Raw genomic sequence first — 17,610 nt, 5'->3', positions numbered from 1 at the left:
TTGGCCTTACTCTTCTCTCATGCCTCCGCTGGGTACCGAATAAAAGGCGAGGAGGTGAGTGGAGAGCGCACATGTGGGGGGCGAGGTGACAGGCACTTAACAATTTGACGAGATCGATTTTCAGGTCACAGACAAGAGCTCTCTGTGACTTTGCATTTGGATCCTCTGGGCTGTCACTGCTGCCACTAGAACAGTAAAACTAAGATTATGAGAGAAGGTGCAAATTCCCTTTCCAATCATCTATTGATCTATTGTAAAAGTGGTCTTTTCATTTTGATTTGACTGTTTTTGAAATTAAAAAACGTGTCATTTTGGACAGGGGTCTCCAAACTACGGCCCACGGGCCAGATGAGGCCAATCGAGACCCACATAGAATGTGACTTTTTATTTAACCGTTTTGCATTCTTAACTATGGCGGGAGAGGATAAGCCATTTATTGCAGTTCTCAAACTCAATTTACGTTGTATGTGGTTCCTTTTGTACCAAAAATATGTTTTTGCGTCCACCGTCTATATCTTTGGTCCATTATCTATGAAACAAGTTTATTGAACATTTGTTCATGTCTATGGAATGCTAACAAATATCTTCTGCGTGTCCTGTGAAACGATAGGAGCTAACAACGCTAGCAACTGTTGCTAAGGACTTTTCTGACGACCAGATTAAACGACAAAAGCAAATGCAAAGTTTTAAGCATAAAATAAGCTGAAACATCACAAATCAAATACAAATATCATCAAATCAAATACAAATATCATCAAAGAAGCGCAGACATGCAAAAGATATTTCATATTAAGGCGGGGCCTACAAAATATTAACTGGAGGGCCGCAAATGGCCCGCCAGTTTGAGACCGCTGATTTATTGGTTTCATTTATTTTAAAATGATATAGTATTATTTTTTTCTGTAAAGATTACAGCAATGAATTAATTAAAATGTGGCTATGTATGGCCATCTGTAAAACCATACATTTGCATGCAGATACATATTTTTCTGTTAGCCTACAAACTGACCCCGCCCCCAAAAAAGATTTTGGCAGCTCCTGGTTTAGGACATTTGCAGACAATTAGAAATTCGCCAAACTCGCCCCCACTTCCCATCACCCACCTCTTTCAATTCAAACTCCTGATTCATACAATTTGAATAAAGAAATATTCAGAAATCCAACTTTAAGCTTTTGGGGTTTTTTTAATATATGCCCTCAATTGTTAGAAAAAAAAACATCAAAAACGACATAAAACTGGACTCTCAGTGGTGTCCTGCTTCACATGATGGCGAGGACAAAAACAAGATTAGTCATTTTGTCACTTTAGCGCATAAAAGAATGAAGACAGTGCCAGGAAGACAGCACGAGGAAAAGAGAGATGAGGAACGAGGGATCTACATATTTTTCCATTCTTGGTGATAACATTAATGTCAAGGTGGAAGGGGGAAAGAAGACATCAGAGCTGATGAATATTTATGGATGCCCACAGTGAAGTGCTGTTTTAGAGTGAAGCGAGACAGAATGCCCTCAAGAAGACAGCACTTTGGGCTTCCTCTTGCACAGACTGTGGATCTATGAATATGCATTGTTCATTGTCCCAAACACAATTTACTTGACACTTTCTAACTTCTTTTCATGTGTAAAAATCCCATATTTCTTTTGCCCTTTGCATGATTCATTCTGTAATACAGTTTAAAAAAGAATCACTCAGTTAAATATTGAAGTCCAAGAACTGGTCAGTGTTGCTTAGTGCACTAAAACAAAAATTAACTAAAGAAGTTTGATCATGTGGATGTAATTGTATTTTCATGCTGAAATTATGGATTTAACAGTTCAGTGTCACATTGGGATGAGTAGAATGTCGCCAGCTGGATTACCGTCTGGAAAGATCCGTTTGCCAGATTTGTCTGGAAGTGACAAAGTGTGGTATTCTCTTTATATGCAGAGCTGTGCAATGTTCTTAAACATGTTCCACAACATGTTACAGTAACCCTCCATCAGCCTTCAAACACGCCTTAAAGTCCAGCAGCAACAACGATGCCGACTTTTGGTTTCCTGCAGAATATAAAAGTGAAACTATGCATTTAAGAATTATGCTTCACAGATTAAAATATATATATAATTTAAACATTTGACAGAATACAATCTTCATTCTGCAACATACACAAAAAAAGGTAAAAAAAGAAGAAAGATGTTTTCTAAATGCTTTTTTTACTCCATACTTTCAGTAGTTTTTGAAATTATGAATCCAGTTTTTTTTTTTAAAACTGTTTTTGTTTCCACACATTGATTTCCTATTGTATTAAACAATTACCTGATCATACACTATCATTTTTTTAAGATAATTATAGTATTTAAGGTAACAATTGTGTCCCAGTGATGATGTATGAAAACAGTTCAAGCTGTAGTTGTGGAGTTAGTAGTGGGCTACTAAAAGTAAAACTGATTAGCTGTCCACATGTGATAAATGTAACAAAAGCTTTCTACTGGTCATATTTGAAACTTAATTACTTGGCAATTTTTTTTCTCCAAATTGCTTTGTGTTGCACAGTAAGAGACTTAAAGACCCACATTAATGAAAGTGAAAGTTTTTGTGTTTTTATCGTGTTCTTGTAGCATTTTTCTCATAGTAGAGGATCTACATAAAATAATTACAATTAAAAATATGTATTTCTTAATTTAAATCACTACATCAGAAAACCAGATGCTAGAAAAAGCTCAGACTAATGATGCAGATACTGAAATAGGAGTGCAACAGTATCCTCACCCCTGTGTGCACCCTGGACTTCTCACACATCATCATGACCTGATGAGCGTTCAACACTCGTGCTGTGGTGACTTGCAATTCTGGCTCAAAACTGATCGACTGGATTGATTCAATATTGCTCCTCATTATTTTGTGCCACTAATATAAGCTTGAGGCTATGTTCATGAGCGTGCAAACAGAGCGAGATGGACCTGGTTGCAGGCAAGATTTCGCCCAAACACAACATTAAAGTCATCATTAGCCGGAAGCGGAAATGTCGCAACTGTAGCTGAAAGCTGAATTTGCATATCTTTAGTAGAAGATTCCTAACTGCTGGAAACCTGCGAAAAAAGGAATGTAAGGGGAAGCCAAGGAGGGTGCTCATATAAATATAAATACTTACCTGCATGAAAACCTAAAGAAGGAACGCAGAGGAACTTATGGAACGAAAGGGAAAGATAAAGGGGGTGCCTATATGTTTCATTTTGATTTTCCCGCACAGACGCCTAACTGAGGCATGCGGAGGAGCCTAAATTGGCTATACATGTAGTCCAGGGACGTGAGCGCCCAATTTTTTGAGACAGTTAGGTCTATGCCATTTGGAATCAGGGATGGCTGGGGGACGGTCTGCTCCTGCAGTGGTCGGGCGTGAATCATGGAGCGTGCACCGCCACTCGCCTTCGGTCGAGTGGCAAACCTAGCCTTATCCTAACCCTAATCCTAACCAAAACCCAGTTCTGGGGTTTTTCTAGAGCAAGAGCGGGAACTTCATTTGAACTTCGGTCGAGGACTTCCAGTTAATGATGCTATGGCGCCATCTTGAGGCCATGTTGTTGTTTGTGGCTAGGTCCTCTTGGGTTTCTTTTTGTCAGTAGCTCCACCCACAATCCAGAATTGTATTTCTAACAAGCTACTGCCACTGTGCATAAGAAATGAATATATATATATATAAAAATTTTAAATATGTATTTATATTTTTTACTCTGGCTAAAAACATCATAATCATGATAAAGAGATCACTGGGAACAATTTCCTAACAGAAAAAAAAATGATAGGAGTGGGACTTCAACAAATATCCATCTCCTGAACCTTGGGGTGACAGGGTTACTTGAGTCTGAACAGGTCGCCACAATGTTGCAGAGCTACACAATCACACTTAGGGACCATTTAGAAAACTCGTGTCAAAGTCAAGGCCCGGGGGGGGGGATCCGGCCCCCTGATCCGCCAGATCATTTTATACTTTTGTTATCAACGGCCCGATCTTATCTTGTGCTGGTAACATTTTTCAACACATTCTCACTCCCCAGTCGTCACATACTGAGGTTTGGTTAAGGACCCTCCACATCAAACATTGGTGTTTTGGGTGTCCCCGACTTATTGCTTTTTTAGGTCCAATTAAATCAAAGCATGTGTACTTTACATGAGAAGGTCCAAGTCAGGATTTGAATCAGGGCTTTCATACCATGAGGCTAGAGTGCTAACTACACCACTTTTTGTTTCCTCATCACCAATTTTTGCTTCATCAGAATCATCTCCAGTATTTTTATGACAATCTGACAGGACTAATAGTTGTAAACAAATATTATTCATAGATCCATATAATCTGTATTTGCATTCTCTCCATACCAGAACTTTTAACTGCAGGCTATAGTAGGAACTCCAAAGACCTTCCCATGACCCCTTGGGGTTGCAAATGTATTTCATGCTATGCTTGTATGTCAAAGTGAATGGTCTTTAAACGCAAACGCAAACTATTTTATCCTCTTTGCATTGCTGTGAGTTAATTTTAGCTGAATCCCTGAAATCCAGATGAGATGAATAATATTTTTTATATGAGTGATGCAAATTCTCTCCATATTTTTCTCGTGCCTGTAAAATCCCAAAGCTTTTAATGCACTTTCCTTCCCGCCCCCACTTCCTTGTATTTCCATGTAGCATTTGTCTGTATTTTAGAGCATTTTTTTTTCTGAAAGGTTTCTTACTTTGCTGCTCTTTTACTTGAAGAGACGCTGCGCAAAAAGCTAAAAAAAAAAACAACAACCGACTTTTCATTTCATTCATGGAAGCCACTGTGAAGTAGTTTTATCAGTTGCAATGATTTAAGTTGATTTCTTCACATCAAGTAAACGTCTGACCCACTGGTTTGTGTTGGACTGATCTCAAGCCATTTTTTTCAGCTCCACTGTAGCCACAAATGACAGAAAAAGAGATGAGATAGCTGTAATTACATAATCCACTGGTTTGTATTCGAACAATTTGAAGCATTTTTTTTTTCATCTTTCTGAAAATGAGCAAGCAGGTGTGAAAAGAATCACAATAGTTCTCGCAATAGTACCAGTGAGGTCGATCTAGAGCTGAAGACTTGACAGTTGGCTGTCAATTACAAGACTATACCCTCTAGTGCACATATTTTAATGTCAAACATGGCAGAAAAATATATAATGAGCTATATAAAATCTACCCTAGGAGCAGGTGTTATTGGATTTTAGAAATAAAATAAATGAATTGAATCAGATTTATACTTATCTAACAAGCCCCCTAGTGGTTGCACGGTGCACTGACAAAAGCTCTAATTAGTTGTGATTCAATTTGAAGTCAATGGGTTACCTCTTTGTGAAAAAAATTAGCCATATATCTTGAATCATCGAACTATGTGTCCAACTACATACTTTTACTAAGACCATGAAACTCTTCTGTGCAGAACTTTGAGAATCCTTTGACATGATGGAAGTTGAAATCTTTTCAAATCAAAAGCCAGATGCGTGCAATCATTTCTATGTTGAAAAAAGTTCAATCAGTAACTCTATGTGAATTATAGTTTGAAACAATGTTTTCTTTGAAGAGGCCGCTCAGTTTGATCTCTCAAATCAGCTTTGAGTGGACCGACAGACTGAAAACATGGCAGCAAAAAATTAAGCTTGAGCCACAAGTATTAGGGCAAATATGGATTATTTATGAAGTAGCTTTGGGGGAAATATGTTTATCTCTCCTTTGACTCTTTAGGCCACTGGATTTGGTTCACTCCTACTGCAAATAAGTGTTTTCTCCCAGATTTTTGTACATGTAGGTATGAAAGTTTAAAGACCCACTCCCATTAAAATCATGCTTGGGATGTTTTTAACATGTTCTTGTAGCATTTTTCGCTCAATGTAGAAGAAAATTAATCTTAAAACTGGATCTCTGAATATTTCTTTTCTTCAAATCATTGTGAATTAGGAGTTGAATAGATCAATGCAGGGGGTGACTTACCATTAGATTCAGGTAGGAGACTGCCCAACACTTTCGGGGCCCCGATACTGATAATATTTCTAAAATGATTTTAATGGTCATCATTATTTGAATCTGTCATGATTAAAAACTAAAATAAAATTACTGAGATAACATGATACCACTCATCTGTAAGTGTTTCACCTTCCACCGTAAATCTGCAGCAATGGAATATTCCGCAAATAGCAAGTTAGCTAGCAGAGAGAGACTCTTCCAAGAGTTTGAAAGTAAAAAAAAAAAGTGGTCATAAATCAAGAACAGAATCAAATAAACTCAACAAGAAAATAAAGAAAGTCAAGAATGAGAAGAGAAAGAAAAGAGAAGAAAGGCAAAAGGAGGGGCAGAAAATTGTTATTTTAAAAATGTCATTTATTTATTCATTCACTTGTTGATGTCACTCCATAGGGTATAACAGTCCCGCCCAAAACTTTTGAATGACCTACAGCCGCTCTGCAGAAACTGCGTCCCAGAAAATTACATTTTTTTGTTTTACTTTGGCTAAAAACTGCATAATTCTAATAAATAGATCACTAGGAACGATTTTAAATAGATCAAAAGATGATCAAAATGCTACTTTAAGTTGTAGATATGGTATTTGTTGCAAAATTCAATCAATTTTTACTTTTTTGTGAGATTGTAGCAAACGTCCATTTTTACAAATTTGGTTTTTGTTGAAGTCTTTAAAGAAGCAGCTGATATTGAGCTGTTTCAAGCAAAAAGTAAAACACTAAATAGGGATTTTTTTTTCTGGCAGTATTATGAGTGTAAGCTGTGTGAATCAAAAAATCAGGCTGTTGGTGGACCCTCACTGTGTCAGTGATGGTAATAGTTTGCCAGAGCCTTAGGGGGTCTGCTCAGCAGGATGACGCGTGTGTGCGCATGAATGTGTTTGTGTGCACATATCATCAGGAAAGAATAGAACAGGCCCAACAGTGTATGTCTCAACAGCCAAGTCATCAACTGTTTTAATCCAGCCCAGCGGGGAAATGTTTGTGTTTTTGACAGTTCTTGTGTATGCGCTCTGAGAACTTCATGAAAACTGCTGTCAAAAAGTTACTGATGTTATACTCTGAGGCAAGGTAGACATCACTCACTTTGGCACTCCCAACCACACATTATTCTTCTGTCTGGTCTTGAAAAGAAGTCTTTGTTTTTTTTTCTTTTTGGTGTTGATTTTGTTTGAAGATGAAACTAATACCCTACGTCTTCTCTTCTCTTTCTTTCTACAGGACGAATGTCATAGGATGAACACTGCTGGTGGGGTGTGTCTGTCTGTGCTGTCCTCCCTCCTGGCTCTGGCTGGGGTCCTGGCTGCTGTGTCTGACCTCCGTCTAGCTCCCCTCTCTGCTTTGGCTGAGGCTACCCATGGGGCTGCTGAAAGCAGCAGGGCAGAGGGGCTTCCCTCACCCATCTCCCCGCCGTGCTCCAGCCTTGTAACAGGGGTACTCTATGGCTCTTTCTCCCTAAGGGAGCTCTTTCCGTCAAGGACTCCTGGCTGTTCCTGGTCTCTGGAAAATCCAGACCCAACAAAGTATTCGCTCTATCTCCGCTTCGCCCGCCACCCCGTCATCTGTCAGACACACTCCCCCATGCTTTTGTCCCTTGACCATCACTCTGCCAATCAAAGCTGTCCTCTTCACTTGCAGACATCCAAGGATCAGGAAGTCGTTGATCTCTGCGGCAGCCAAACTGACTCAGACAGACTCTATTCTTTCCTACAGTTTGATAAGAACTTTGTCCAGTTGTGTCTAACGAGACACCCAGCTGCGGACGAGCCTCAGGTAGCCAAGGAGTTGCTAGAACAGAGACTGGTAGAGGTGTTGCTCATCAACAATGAGAACTCCAGTCAGTTCACCTGTGGTGTGCTCTGCCGATGGTTTGAGGAGTGCTTGCGGCCGGATCACAAGGACAACCGGGAAGATTCCGACCGGGACGGTTGCGGGATGACTCAAACAGGCTGTGTTTGTCCTAATCACAACATTATGGCACCACCTATCCCCTTACTCCCAGAGACGCCGCATAGTGTCAGCAACGGTTCACTGGTTCCTGATGACTGCTGCGTCACGGAGCTGCATTCCAATGATGCAATCGCCATAGCTCCCAGAGATGTCCGACAAGGTAGGATGGTGTTTCTGCCAGATAATGAGCGCTTGCTTGAGCATGGGTTTTATCTTTAAATGCACTGGATACGATCACATTTCTCTGTGTGAAACAAGGAGTCACATTTTGACAGAGCACAAATACTTACTTTCAAGGTACATACACACACCTGTAACCCTTGTACTATCCTTGGTGTTTTGACACCTAGAGGGGTCATCTGGACCCCACAGGACTGCACTGAACTTTTTTTTCAATGATTTTTGATTTTCACTTGTGTCTGTGGCAGACATGAAAACTTGTTAACCTTCATCCACATTTGTCATGGGATGGATAACATGTCAATGTAAGGCTTGGGTCATCTGGACCCCATAAGATAGCACAAGAGTTAAATTTCAAAATATATTTTCTAGATGATAAACACTTTTTGTCTTTGTACAAGACTCCAAGTATAAAGTAGAAGTTTTTCTTCTTTGTGCATTTAATGTTATCCTTAGCAAAAAGTAGGGTATATAAGTTTACTACGCAAAAAGTGAGGCACTGTACTCAAAGTATACTTTTTATATACTACCTATATATTGGAATTTTTAAATGTTGCAATTTAGCCAAGTGGGCCACATATGGTTTAAAAGTGGGAAGAAAATGTGGGCCCCAATTGGGTTTGTCCACAATTTCTATAGTGGCCCCACCTGTGTTTGTCCACATTGGCTTGAGTGGACACTCAATGGATAGGCTTCCTATGCTATCCAGCCGCCTGGTGGACAGTGAAGCTTGCTATCTCAATACAGCGGAGCTCGCTAGCTCAATACAGCGGCGCTTGTTGGCTCGCTAGCTCACTACAGAGGAGTGCGCTAGCTCGATAATGCAGTTTGCTAGCTCGCTGGAGAGGAGCTCCCTTGCATGCTACAGTGGACCTTGCTAGCTTGCTACAGAGGAGCTCGCTAGCATGTTACAGTGGAGCTTGCTACAGTGGAGCTCACTAGCATGCTACACTGTCCACCGGACAGCTAGCTAGGATAGTGAGCTAATGCACTGAATCCCCACTTAAGTCAATGTAGGTAAACTCTGGTTGGGCCACCACAGAAACTGCAGACAAACCCAATCGGGGCCCACATTTTCTGCCTACCATATGGGACCCACTTGGCCTTGCTGGCTGGGTTCCTACACTCCTCTATAGCAGAGGTCCCCAAACTATAGCCCTACAATCGGCCCAGCCCCTGAACACTATTAGGGGGCCATACATTCATTTTTTTTTTTTTCCTCAGTCAGGCCACATATAGTGTGACTTTTTAATTCCACTCTTCTGCAGTCTGTGCTCATATCTGGTTAAGTGTGGATTTTTTGGAAAATTTTAAATATTGGAGTTAAGATGCAACCTGCAATTTTTACACTTCTTTTGTTAGCCTAAAAACTGACCCCTGCCCCACATCAGAGAAGAAAACAGCTATGTGGCTCTCACAAGGAAAAGTTTGGGGGTCCCTGGTCTATAGTATTCTTGCTGTCCTTATAGTCAATTATACTTAATAATACCAACTTCAAGTGTACTACTTTTGGCTAAGAGTACTTCAGGGAGGTCACAGCTTTCCCCAACCTGACAGAGAATGTAACGTTCAAATTTTATCATTTCAAGTTGGCCTTTAATTAAAAAAGAAAAACAAAATAGTTCAAAGGAGGCCCTTCAAACCTTCCATCAAAAGATTTATGACTGACAGACATTCTGCTTTTTGATGTATATTTCATAGACCACCCCCTGTGGCTAAGAGGAGTGGCTCCAAGAGCATGGGTTATAGTGTTGCACTTTGCTGTCCGTGGTTTGTGGGTACATGAACACATCAGTTCAGAATGGTTGGAGAGGATTTTTTTCTTTTACACATATACAGTTGAAAGAAGATTTATACATTTGTATGTTGAAAGTTCAACCTTTTTCAGTTGTTCAGTGTCATCAGAAACATATAGATTGGAGCTGATTAAGTCTGATGCACATGAAGACTCCAAAATTGTATTTAATTTGCTAAATTACACATTTTGTTTCACTTCTTTTTTTGCTTTTTATAGACCAACACACATCACCAACACATAACAGTAGTCCAATAGTGAGGTTTTCATCTCTGCCTAAATGTATTCTGTCCTGAAATTTAGATGTCAGATGAGCAGATTACCATCTGTGAAAGTTATGACTGGGAATATAGGGCAGAAGAAGGATGGGAGTGGGTCTTTCCCTTTTAATCCCTGGTCTAGTAGGGCAGATTAAGCTAATCTGTATGTTAAAGCCGGGTCTAAACCAATCCAGTTGACAGTGCTGTTGCTGGGAAATCGTTGACTAGACGGCTTTCATGTTAATTATCATCTGGTCACATCCCTCACAAATGTTGCTTTGCACAGAAGCTGGAAGGCCCAAAATTAGTGCAGAGTGCAAGCCTTTAGATGTGTAAAACCGCCATCAAAGTGGTTCCTTAGTGTCCTAATTACCCCAAAATAGCAGAGCCATCAAAAACCCTAAACTTCAGGCGTTGGAGCAAGATAAGTTTTTGTTCTCATTTTCTCATATTTTAAAAGACAAAACCTAATCAGCATCATTTATTCAGAGGCTCTAAAGCCTGATGCCTCCATATTTTAGTGTTTTTCCTTTAGATGGCTGACTGATGTCAATGAAAAGTCCCACTGTTATTTAGCTGTCACTGTCTTTCACTATTATGGCAGATCAGAGCTAATCAGAGCTGGTGGTTAACCCTTTAACACCAGAGTTGTCTTGAAGGGTAACCAAATCCTACATAATATTTTTTGTCTGTTGACGTCTATAAATGGGACTTTAAAAGTGCTGTCTATTGGTCATTGCCAAATATTTGACAAAATTAATTGTTTAACTCTTGAAAGTATGGTCAAAACATGTCTGTTTGCTGCCCCCTACAGGTTGAAACGAGGTATCACATTTGAATTTCATGATTGGTCAAACCATTTAAGCTTCAGAAGTCCCTCCTCATGATCTGCAGCTCCAGTAATGGTAACAATCCTGGTCCCCAGCCACTCCCCTCTGACTGGATTTTTATATTTCGGCGGTGGGTGGAGACAGCCTCCAACTTCCCTGTTTGGTTACTCTTTAAAAAATACGCACACCTTAGCCTACTGGAAATATTTGACCATTTACTCAATCACCTTGAATTGGCTGATTTTGATACAAAAAAAGCAGGTTCTCATATCGGCTTTGTATCAATATTCTCTAACCAGCTCAGTGGCCTTGTGGTGTGGTGAGTTCAAATCCAGGCCGAGTCATACCAAAGACTCTAAAAATGGACCCCAGTGCCTCCATGTTTGACACTTAGCAATAAGGGGTTAGATTGGGGGGTTAAACCACCAAATGGTTCCTGAGTGGCTGTGTCTGCAGCTCACCACTCCCCAAGGGGATGGGTCAGTGCGGAGAACAAATTTCACAGACTGTGGTGCACGAAAACTATTGGGACTTTACCTTTAACTCTATGTCCGAATCAGTTGATTTACATGGATTGCATAAGCACTTAAATACGAAAAAATTGTATCAGCCTAAGGGGTCTCCATTGAAATTATGTTTATTGCTTAGATGGTTGAAGAGGTATCTGAAAGAATTTCAACATTAGTCCAGTTAAAGGGTTCCATTTATGTCAACCTAACAGATGCTTTATAATATAGGGCTGGGAATCACTTGGTACCTCACGACACGATGCGATACTCGATACATGGCTCACGATATTGATGATATCACGATAATGCGATAATTGGTAAAATCATCTCTAATAACACAATATATAGAAGAACACATATTTTTCAGGAAAATATACCCCCATTTATTTTCTAGCTTAAAACAATCATAATTAATAACTTTTGTTTTAGTTTGTGCAACAAATAATAGACAGTTTCGTGCAACATTGCTGGAATCAGTCATAGTATGTCTTTGAAAAGCATTGACACCAATTTAATTTGAATTATCTGTAAAATCCAGTGTTAACAATAGTAAACATGAACAGCAGTGTCACTACTTAGTGCAAAATTGTTGTAAACAACAGAACAAAATTTAAATAATTCAAGTAGCTTCCAGACACATTGTTACCCGCATCAGCCAATCTTTGAATGTGCGACCCTATCTACCTCCAAAGGAACGTCTCAACAAAGAATGACGAATATAACTTTTATAGTCTCCTCAAACGAAAAATAAAAGTTCAATACTTGGTGATAACCCATCAAGAATCAATAGCAAGACTAAGTGTTGCGATTTATCGCAGTATTGATATTTTGGCATTCCCCTAGTATAATGTAGTTTAAAATGTCATTAATCAGCAAGCATGCTACCAAGTTTACATGTGTATGGCATTAAAAAATGTGTTTGTTGGCAGTTTAAAACTAGGTAAAGTGTTTCCCCTTTGATATCACCAGGCCTGATTAATGGTACGTACCATTATACTCCCAACACTGGCAAAACTGAAACAAAAAACATGGTTTAAGAAGAAAAAAAAAACAGCTACGCTCAAAAATGTGAGCAGAGGCTATGAAACCAAGAATTTTTCATTTGTCAGAAAACATAACTCCAGACACTCTTAAAAAGAAAATTGTTTGTTGATAAAAGAGAGAACAATGAGGCCAGAGTGTGCCATTGGTGTGTGTTTGAAGCCCAATGATCAGTTTGTGCCCTCACTGATGGAAGTCTTTAGCCTGTTGGGAACCCTTTTAAACACTTTGATGATCGTCTTTATCAATACGCTCACCTCTCAACCTGCTCCTTTTGATGCTGCGGGTTTGTTGCATATTGCTTCTCCCTGCAGTGTGGATTACTCTGTTCTAGAACAAAGAAACGTTTTGTCTTTTCTCTGCACTGTTTAGAAGTAGCTATGGAGGTAAAACAAAAGTTGTGTGCATTTCAAAAACTGCATTGGCAAAACATTTGGGAAGCTGTCAGTCAACCAGTTTCAAAGCCTTTGCTGCCATTGTGTAAATACACAGAAGATTGGAGCTGTAATGTTTTTGTTTGGTGCGATTTACTGAAAAGGAACAGTGGGGGTTTAATATGCATGCATTCTTTTGCTTTTACCAGTGGCATGCTATTTTTTTTAATACATAGCATGGATTTTTGTTTTGTTCCCTTTTTCATCTTACTAATTTTCTGAAATGTCATAATTTTCCTTTGTTGCTTCTTGAAAATGATCAGTAGTTTGTCTAGGCTAACTTTACAAAAAAAAAAACATTCAGTTTGGTCATTTAAAAAGTTTATATTACATATTTGTGTGCTATTATTTTGGCAAAAAGAACATTTGTTTAAAAATAAACTTGTGTTTAACAAAAAGCTTTAAAAAAGACATCTTGTGATTAGCTTGTTGTGCAGAATAGAAAAGTGCTGCTAATCTTAGTGAATAGTGTGTGATCTTAAAGATTTAAAACTAGTCTTATGAAGACAACTACTGTACTTTAGGTCATTTATAAGGTAAAGGTAAACTATAAAGGGCATTAAATGAGGCATAAGAGTCAGAGCTAAGTTAGTCAGCCAGACTTTGTTAGCTGTGTTCACAGAAACGCTTTAACTTGATTACAAACACGCTACATTAGCCGTGTTAGCATATTCAAAATTCCTGTAATTTCCAGCCTTGATTGCATCAAAAAAAATTAACTGACTATAACAAATGCTAACATGAATACGGTAACTCCCAATCTTGTTAGTAAAACATTAAACAAAAAAACACAACCGACATTGCTACACGTTAGCCACGCTAGCGTAGCATCAATATCTGTAAAACTAAACCCTGTTTGCAACACATAAAACTCAGACTGATACCGCTAAAACAAACGTTACTGTATACGCTAACTCTCAAGCTTGTTGGTAACACACAAAAAAGGTCTGATGCTGCTAAACTTTAGCCACGTTAGTATATTCACAATAACTGTAATGACCAATGTTGATTGTATGTAAAAAACAGACTGATATCGCTAAAACAAACATCACTGTGACTATGCTAACTCTCAACCTTGTTGGAAGCGTGGAAAAAAGCTATGTCAGACACTGCTAAACATTAGCCATATTAGCATATTCACAATGTCTGTAATACCCAGCTTGTTTGAAACACATAAAAAAGCAGATACTGCTAAAACAAATGTTACCGTCACTATTCTCACTCCAAACCTTGTCAGCAATACTTAAAAAAACACAGTCCGACACCTCTCCACGTTAGCCATGTTAGCATATTCACTAACCAAACCTGTTTGGAACACGGAAAAAACAGACAAATACAGCTAGGGCAAACGTTAGTCTTAACTATCAACCTTGCTAGTAACACGTAAAAAAAGTCCAACACAGTTACATTAGCAGCATTATCATAATTAAAGTAACACTTAATCGTGTAAAACAGACTGACATTTGGACAGAGTGCCGTTTACCTCTGAATATCATTTTGACATCAGTAAGTACAACCACTGCTCTTGGGTAGTTATATTTTTGGAAAATATTACAGCTTATATTAACACCTTATAGTGCAGAAAATATGGTATCAACACAGTTCTTTTAAAACTATTTAAGCATTTCCCCTATATTCATCTTACCTTTATCCATATGTGGTTGGCTTTATTTTCCAAACATCTGATATTCTACCTTGAACTTCCCCTGAAATCTGTCATCCATGTCTGTAAGGACACGCAGGTAAAGCCCACAAACACAGAGCCGTAAATCAGACCAATTTTGCAGTGAATTTCAGTGGTCATGTTTTCAGCCCCATGAAAGGACCTCTGCACACACCTCCACAACCCCGTTTTTCCATTCACGGCTTTACCAACCAGCCTTACAGATAAACACCCAGATGGCTGAGCCAGAGGAGGGTGGGAGGGCAGAAAAAGGAAACAGCAATGTCCCGTCCAAGCAATTTTTAGACCCAAATTACAAAAACAGGAAGGCAGGTTCACTCCACCTACCAATTTAATAAAATAGCAGATTAAGATAAAATATCTGGAATTTTAGTTTATATATATATATATATATATATATATATTTTTTTTTTTTTTTTTAAGTGAAGCAAAGAGGGTGTCAGGATACTGCAGGTGGAGAACACATACAGACAGAGGACACCAGACAAAAACTAGCTGTTCTTTGTTAGAATTTTACAAAAGCCAAGGCTAGTGTAGGGTATATGGAAGATGAAATGAGGCAGAGACACAGCAGTGATGCAGCAAAAGCAACACAATGACGAGGAACTGGCAGGGAACAAAGAAAACCACGGTGTGTATACTTTAAGGAAGATAATGGCAAATGGAAAGCAGATGTGGTAATTGAAAGAAAGGACCCAGGTGTGCAAACTGACAGGAAACAAACAAAGCACAGCGATCAAGGAAAATGAAAACATTTCAAAATAAAATGAAGAGTAAAGTAAATTGTCTTTTTTTTCTGGCTGGAGATCTTCAAAACAAGGCAGGATGCACAACATAGAAAACACAAACCTATGCTAAAAAACAGAACAAAACAAAATCCACAACAAAAATAAAGAACACAAGATACTGACAGAAGGAAATCATTAAAACAAGTAAACTTTACAACAAAATTTAAAAAAAATATATAGTTTAAAGATTAGCCCCTCCCACAAGCCAACTCAAATAAATCTTTCAAACAAATTCTTACTTTTTCAAATACAATTCAGAAAACTCTTGGTCATTACAAAAATCTAGAAATATTGTAAGAATTCCTGTACCTTATTTTTGTATTTTATTTAACTTGGTCCAACAGGAAAACCAGTGCTGCTTGATTTATTTTAAATAGCCAAGAGAGCAGTTCTTATTTTGTACTGCGCATATGCTGTTTTAAAGGGATAGACATGTAGACACAAACACACACACACACACAATGCTCCTGCTGCAGCTCTAACAGCTTAAAGACCAAACCCACTAAACCTCAGTCTAAACTCCTGGCTGAAGTGCACATATTAAGCTAGCACGAATGCTAACATCCAACACATTAATGACCCAGAAAATGTTGCGGTGAAGTTCTTCAGACGTTTGTAATATTCTGGTGATGCAAGGCCTAGAAACCATGTCATCTCACAGCATGAACAATGACTGACTTTTTCAGTCTTTAAGCTGCTCAAGTTTGTTGTGATTAAGTGTCAAGCTTGGTGAAAAAGACAGAAAACGTAATGCAACAAAATTGGATCCACGAGTCTCTCTGGCCTTCAGGAGTCTCTATTCCCCTGATCCTATTGGACCATTTATCTCCTTTTATCTCTCTTTTTAATATATATATCCCACACTTTCTTTGACCTACTTTGACCGTTCACACAATTCACATATCTGCGATGGATTCCGACATGGAGAAAGGCACTTTTGCGCCATAATGTAACTTTACACATTAGGGGTTGCACCTATGTGTTTAAGTGTTAATTTTAAGTTAGTAAAGTGTGTCGTGGGAATTCAAGTCATGCTACGCAAACACCAGGCATGTGTGGTGCTTTTAAGAACTCGCTGAACACGGGTTTTAAAACACGTTTTTAGCATATAGTGTTCACACTGGATTTTCACTATATTGATACAAGTGTATGTACTCTTAGTTAGAAGAGTCTCGGTGTGAAATGTCAAAGCGGTGCAAATCTTGTGTCTTCATTCTTTCCAAGCTCTATTCCGATACATGAAAGACTTAACTACAGTTATTGATTATTATTTTTTTTTCTTTAGGATCAGTTTTCAAATGATTGGCACCTTTGTGATTTGAAAAGGATGCCACCCATACATTATTACTAGGGGTATAAGAAAATAATTGATTTATTGAAATATTACAATACTTCATTTGGTGATACTTGTATCGATTTAAAATTATGCCAATGCTCATTAAATTTTTGTGAGGTTTTTTCACTTTGCTGAAAAACATTTGGTTGTGAAATTCAGAAAATGTTGAGTGTTGATAAAATAGTTCTTAAATTACCAAAATAAAAGCACCATGTAATTGCTTGGTTAAAGCAACTTGTATATTAGATACAGTTGCAGAGTTCATTGTTCTGATTATTAAATTAAATTAATTTTACAATTTTATATGTCAAATGTGTATTAATATTCAGATAATTATTTTTCTGAGTCACAATAAAAACAATAAAATATATGGTCTTTGGAACTTTCTTGGGATATTTCTTGATACACATGGTACTTTGGCATGAGTATTGCGATATGTATTGTATCGCCAGACTCTTGCCAGTACCCACCCCTGATTACTACCAAATCTGAGATCTCAATAGGTCAAAGCTCAACTGGTTTAATTTTTAACACCTGTTCAATGACAGTGCGTTTTGGGTGTGGGGTCCCAAATTAAAAACTTGCATAGCAACGTGTGAATGCGAAAGTTTTAAACGCGTAACTCCAGAACTCCCATTTAAATGCGTTTATATAGACTTTTCATTCAAGGTGGTCACTTTAAAACATCCGTCTGAGCCTGTTGTTAATGTAGCATTCTTCTTCTTTTCCTTTGGGCTTTTCCCTTCAGGGGTCGCCACAGCGAATCAGTTTCCTCCATCTAAGCCTGTCTTCAGCATCCT

The 17,610-nt window shown here is 38.5% G+C and overlaps 1 protein-coding gene across 21 annotated transcripts in view; it reads left to right on the top strand.

Annotated features, from left to right (window-relative positions):
• The window catches only part of adgrb2 (adhesion G protein-coupled receptor B2), a 346,501-nt gene that overhangs the window by 82,010 nt on the left and 246,881 nt on the right, over nt 1-17,610 (top strand). For 20 of the 21 annotated variants that reach the window (XM_036214184.1, XM_024293674.2, XM_024293614.2 and 17 more), the window contains exon 2: nt 7,225-8,113. In XM_036214184.1, the coding sequence (XP_036070077.1) occupies nt 7,240-8,113 (874 nt within the window). In that variant the 5' untranslated portion in view covers nt 7,225-7,239. Of the gene's footprint in view, nt 1-6,764; nt 8,114-17,610 lie in introns of those variants that run through there. The other variant, XM_036214183.1, reaches the window with a different exon arrangement.

This window comes from Oryzias melastigma, linkage group LG11, assembly GCF_002922805.2.
Source record: "Oryzias melastigma strain HK-1 linkage group LG11, ASM292280v2, whole genome shotgun sequence".
Taxonomy (NCBI): domain Eukaryota; kingdom Metazoa; phylum Chordata; class Actinopteri; order Beloniformes; family Adrianichthyidae; genus Oryzias; species Oryzias melastigma.
The sequence above is the reverse complement of the archived record's forward strand: the minus strand, read 5'-3'. Positions and strand labels throughout refer to the sequence as shown.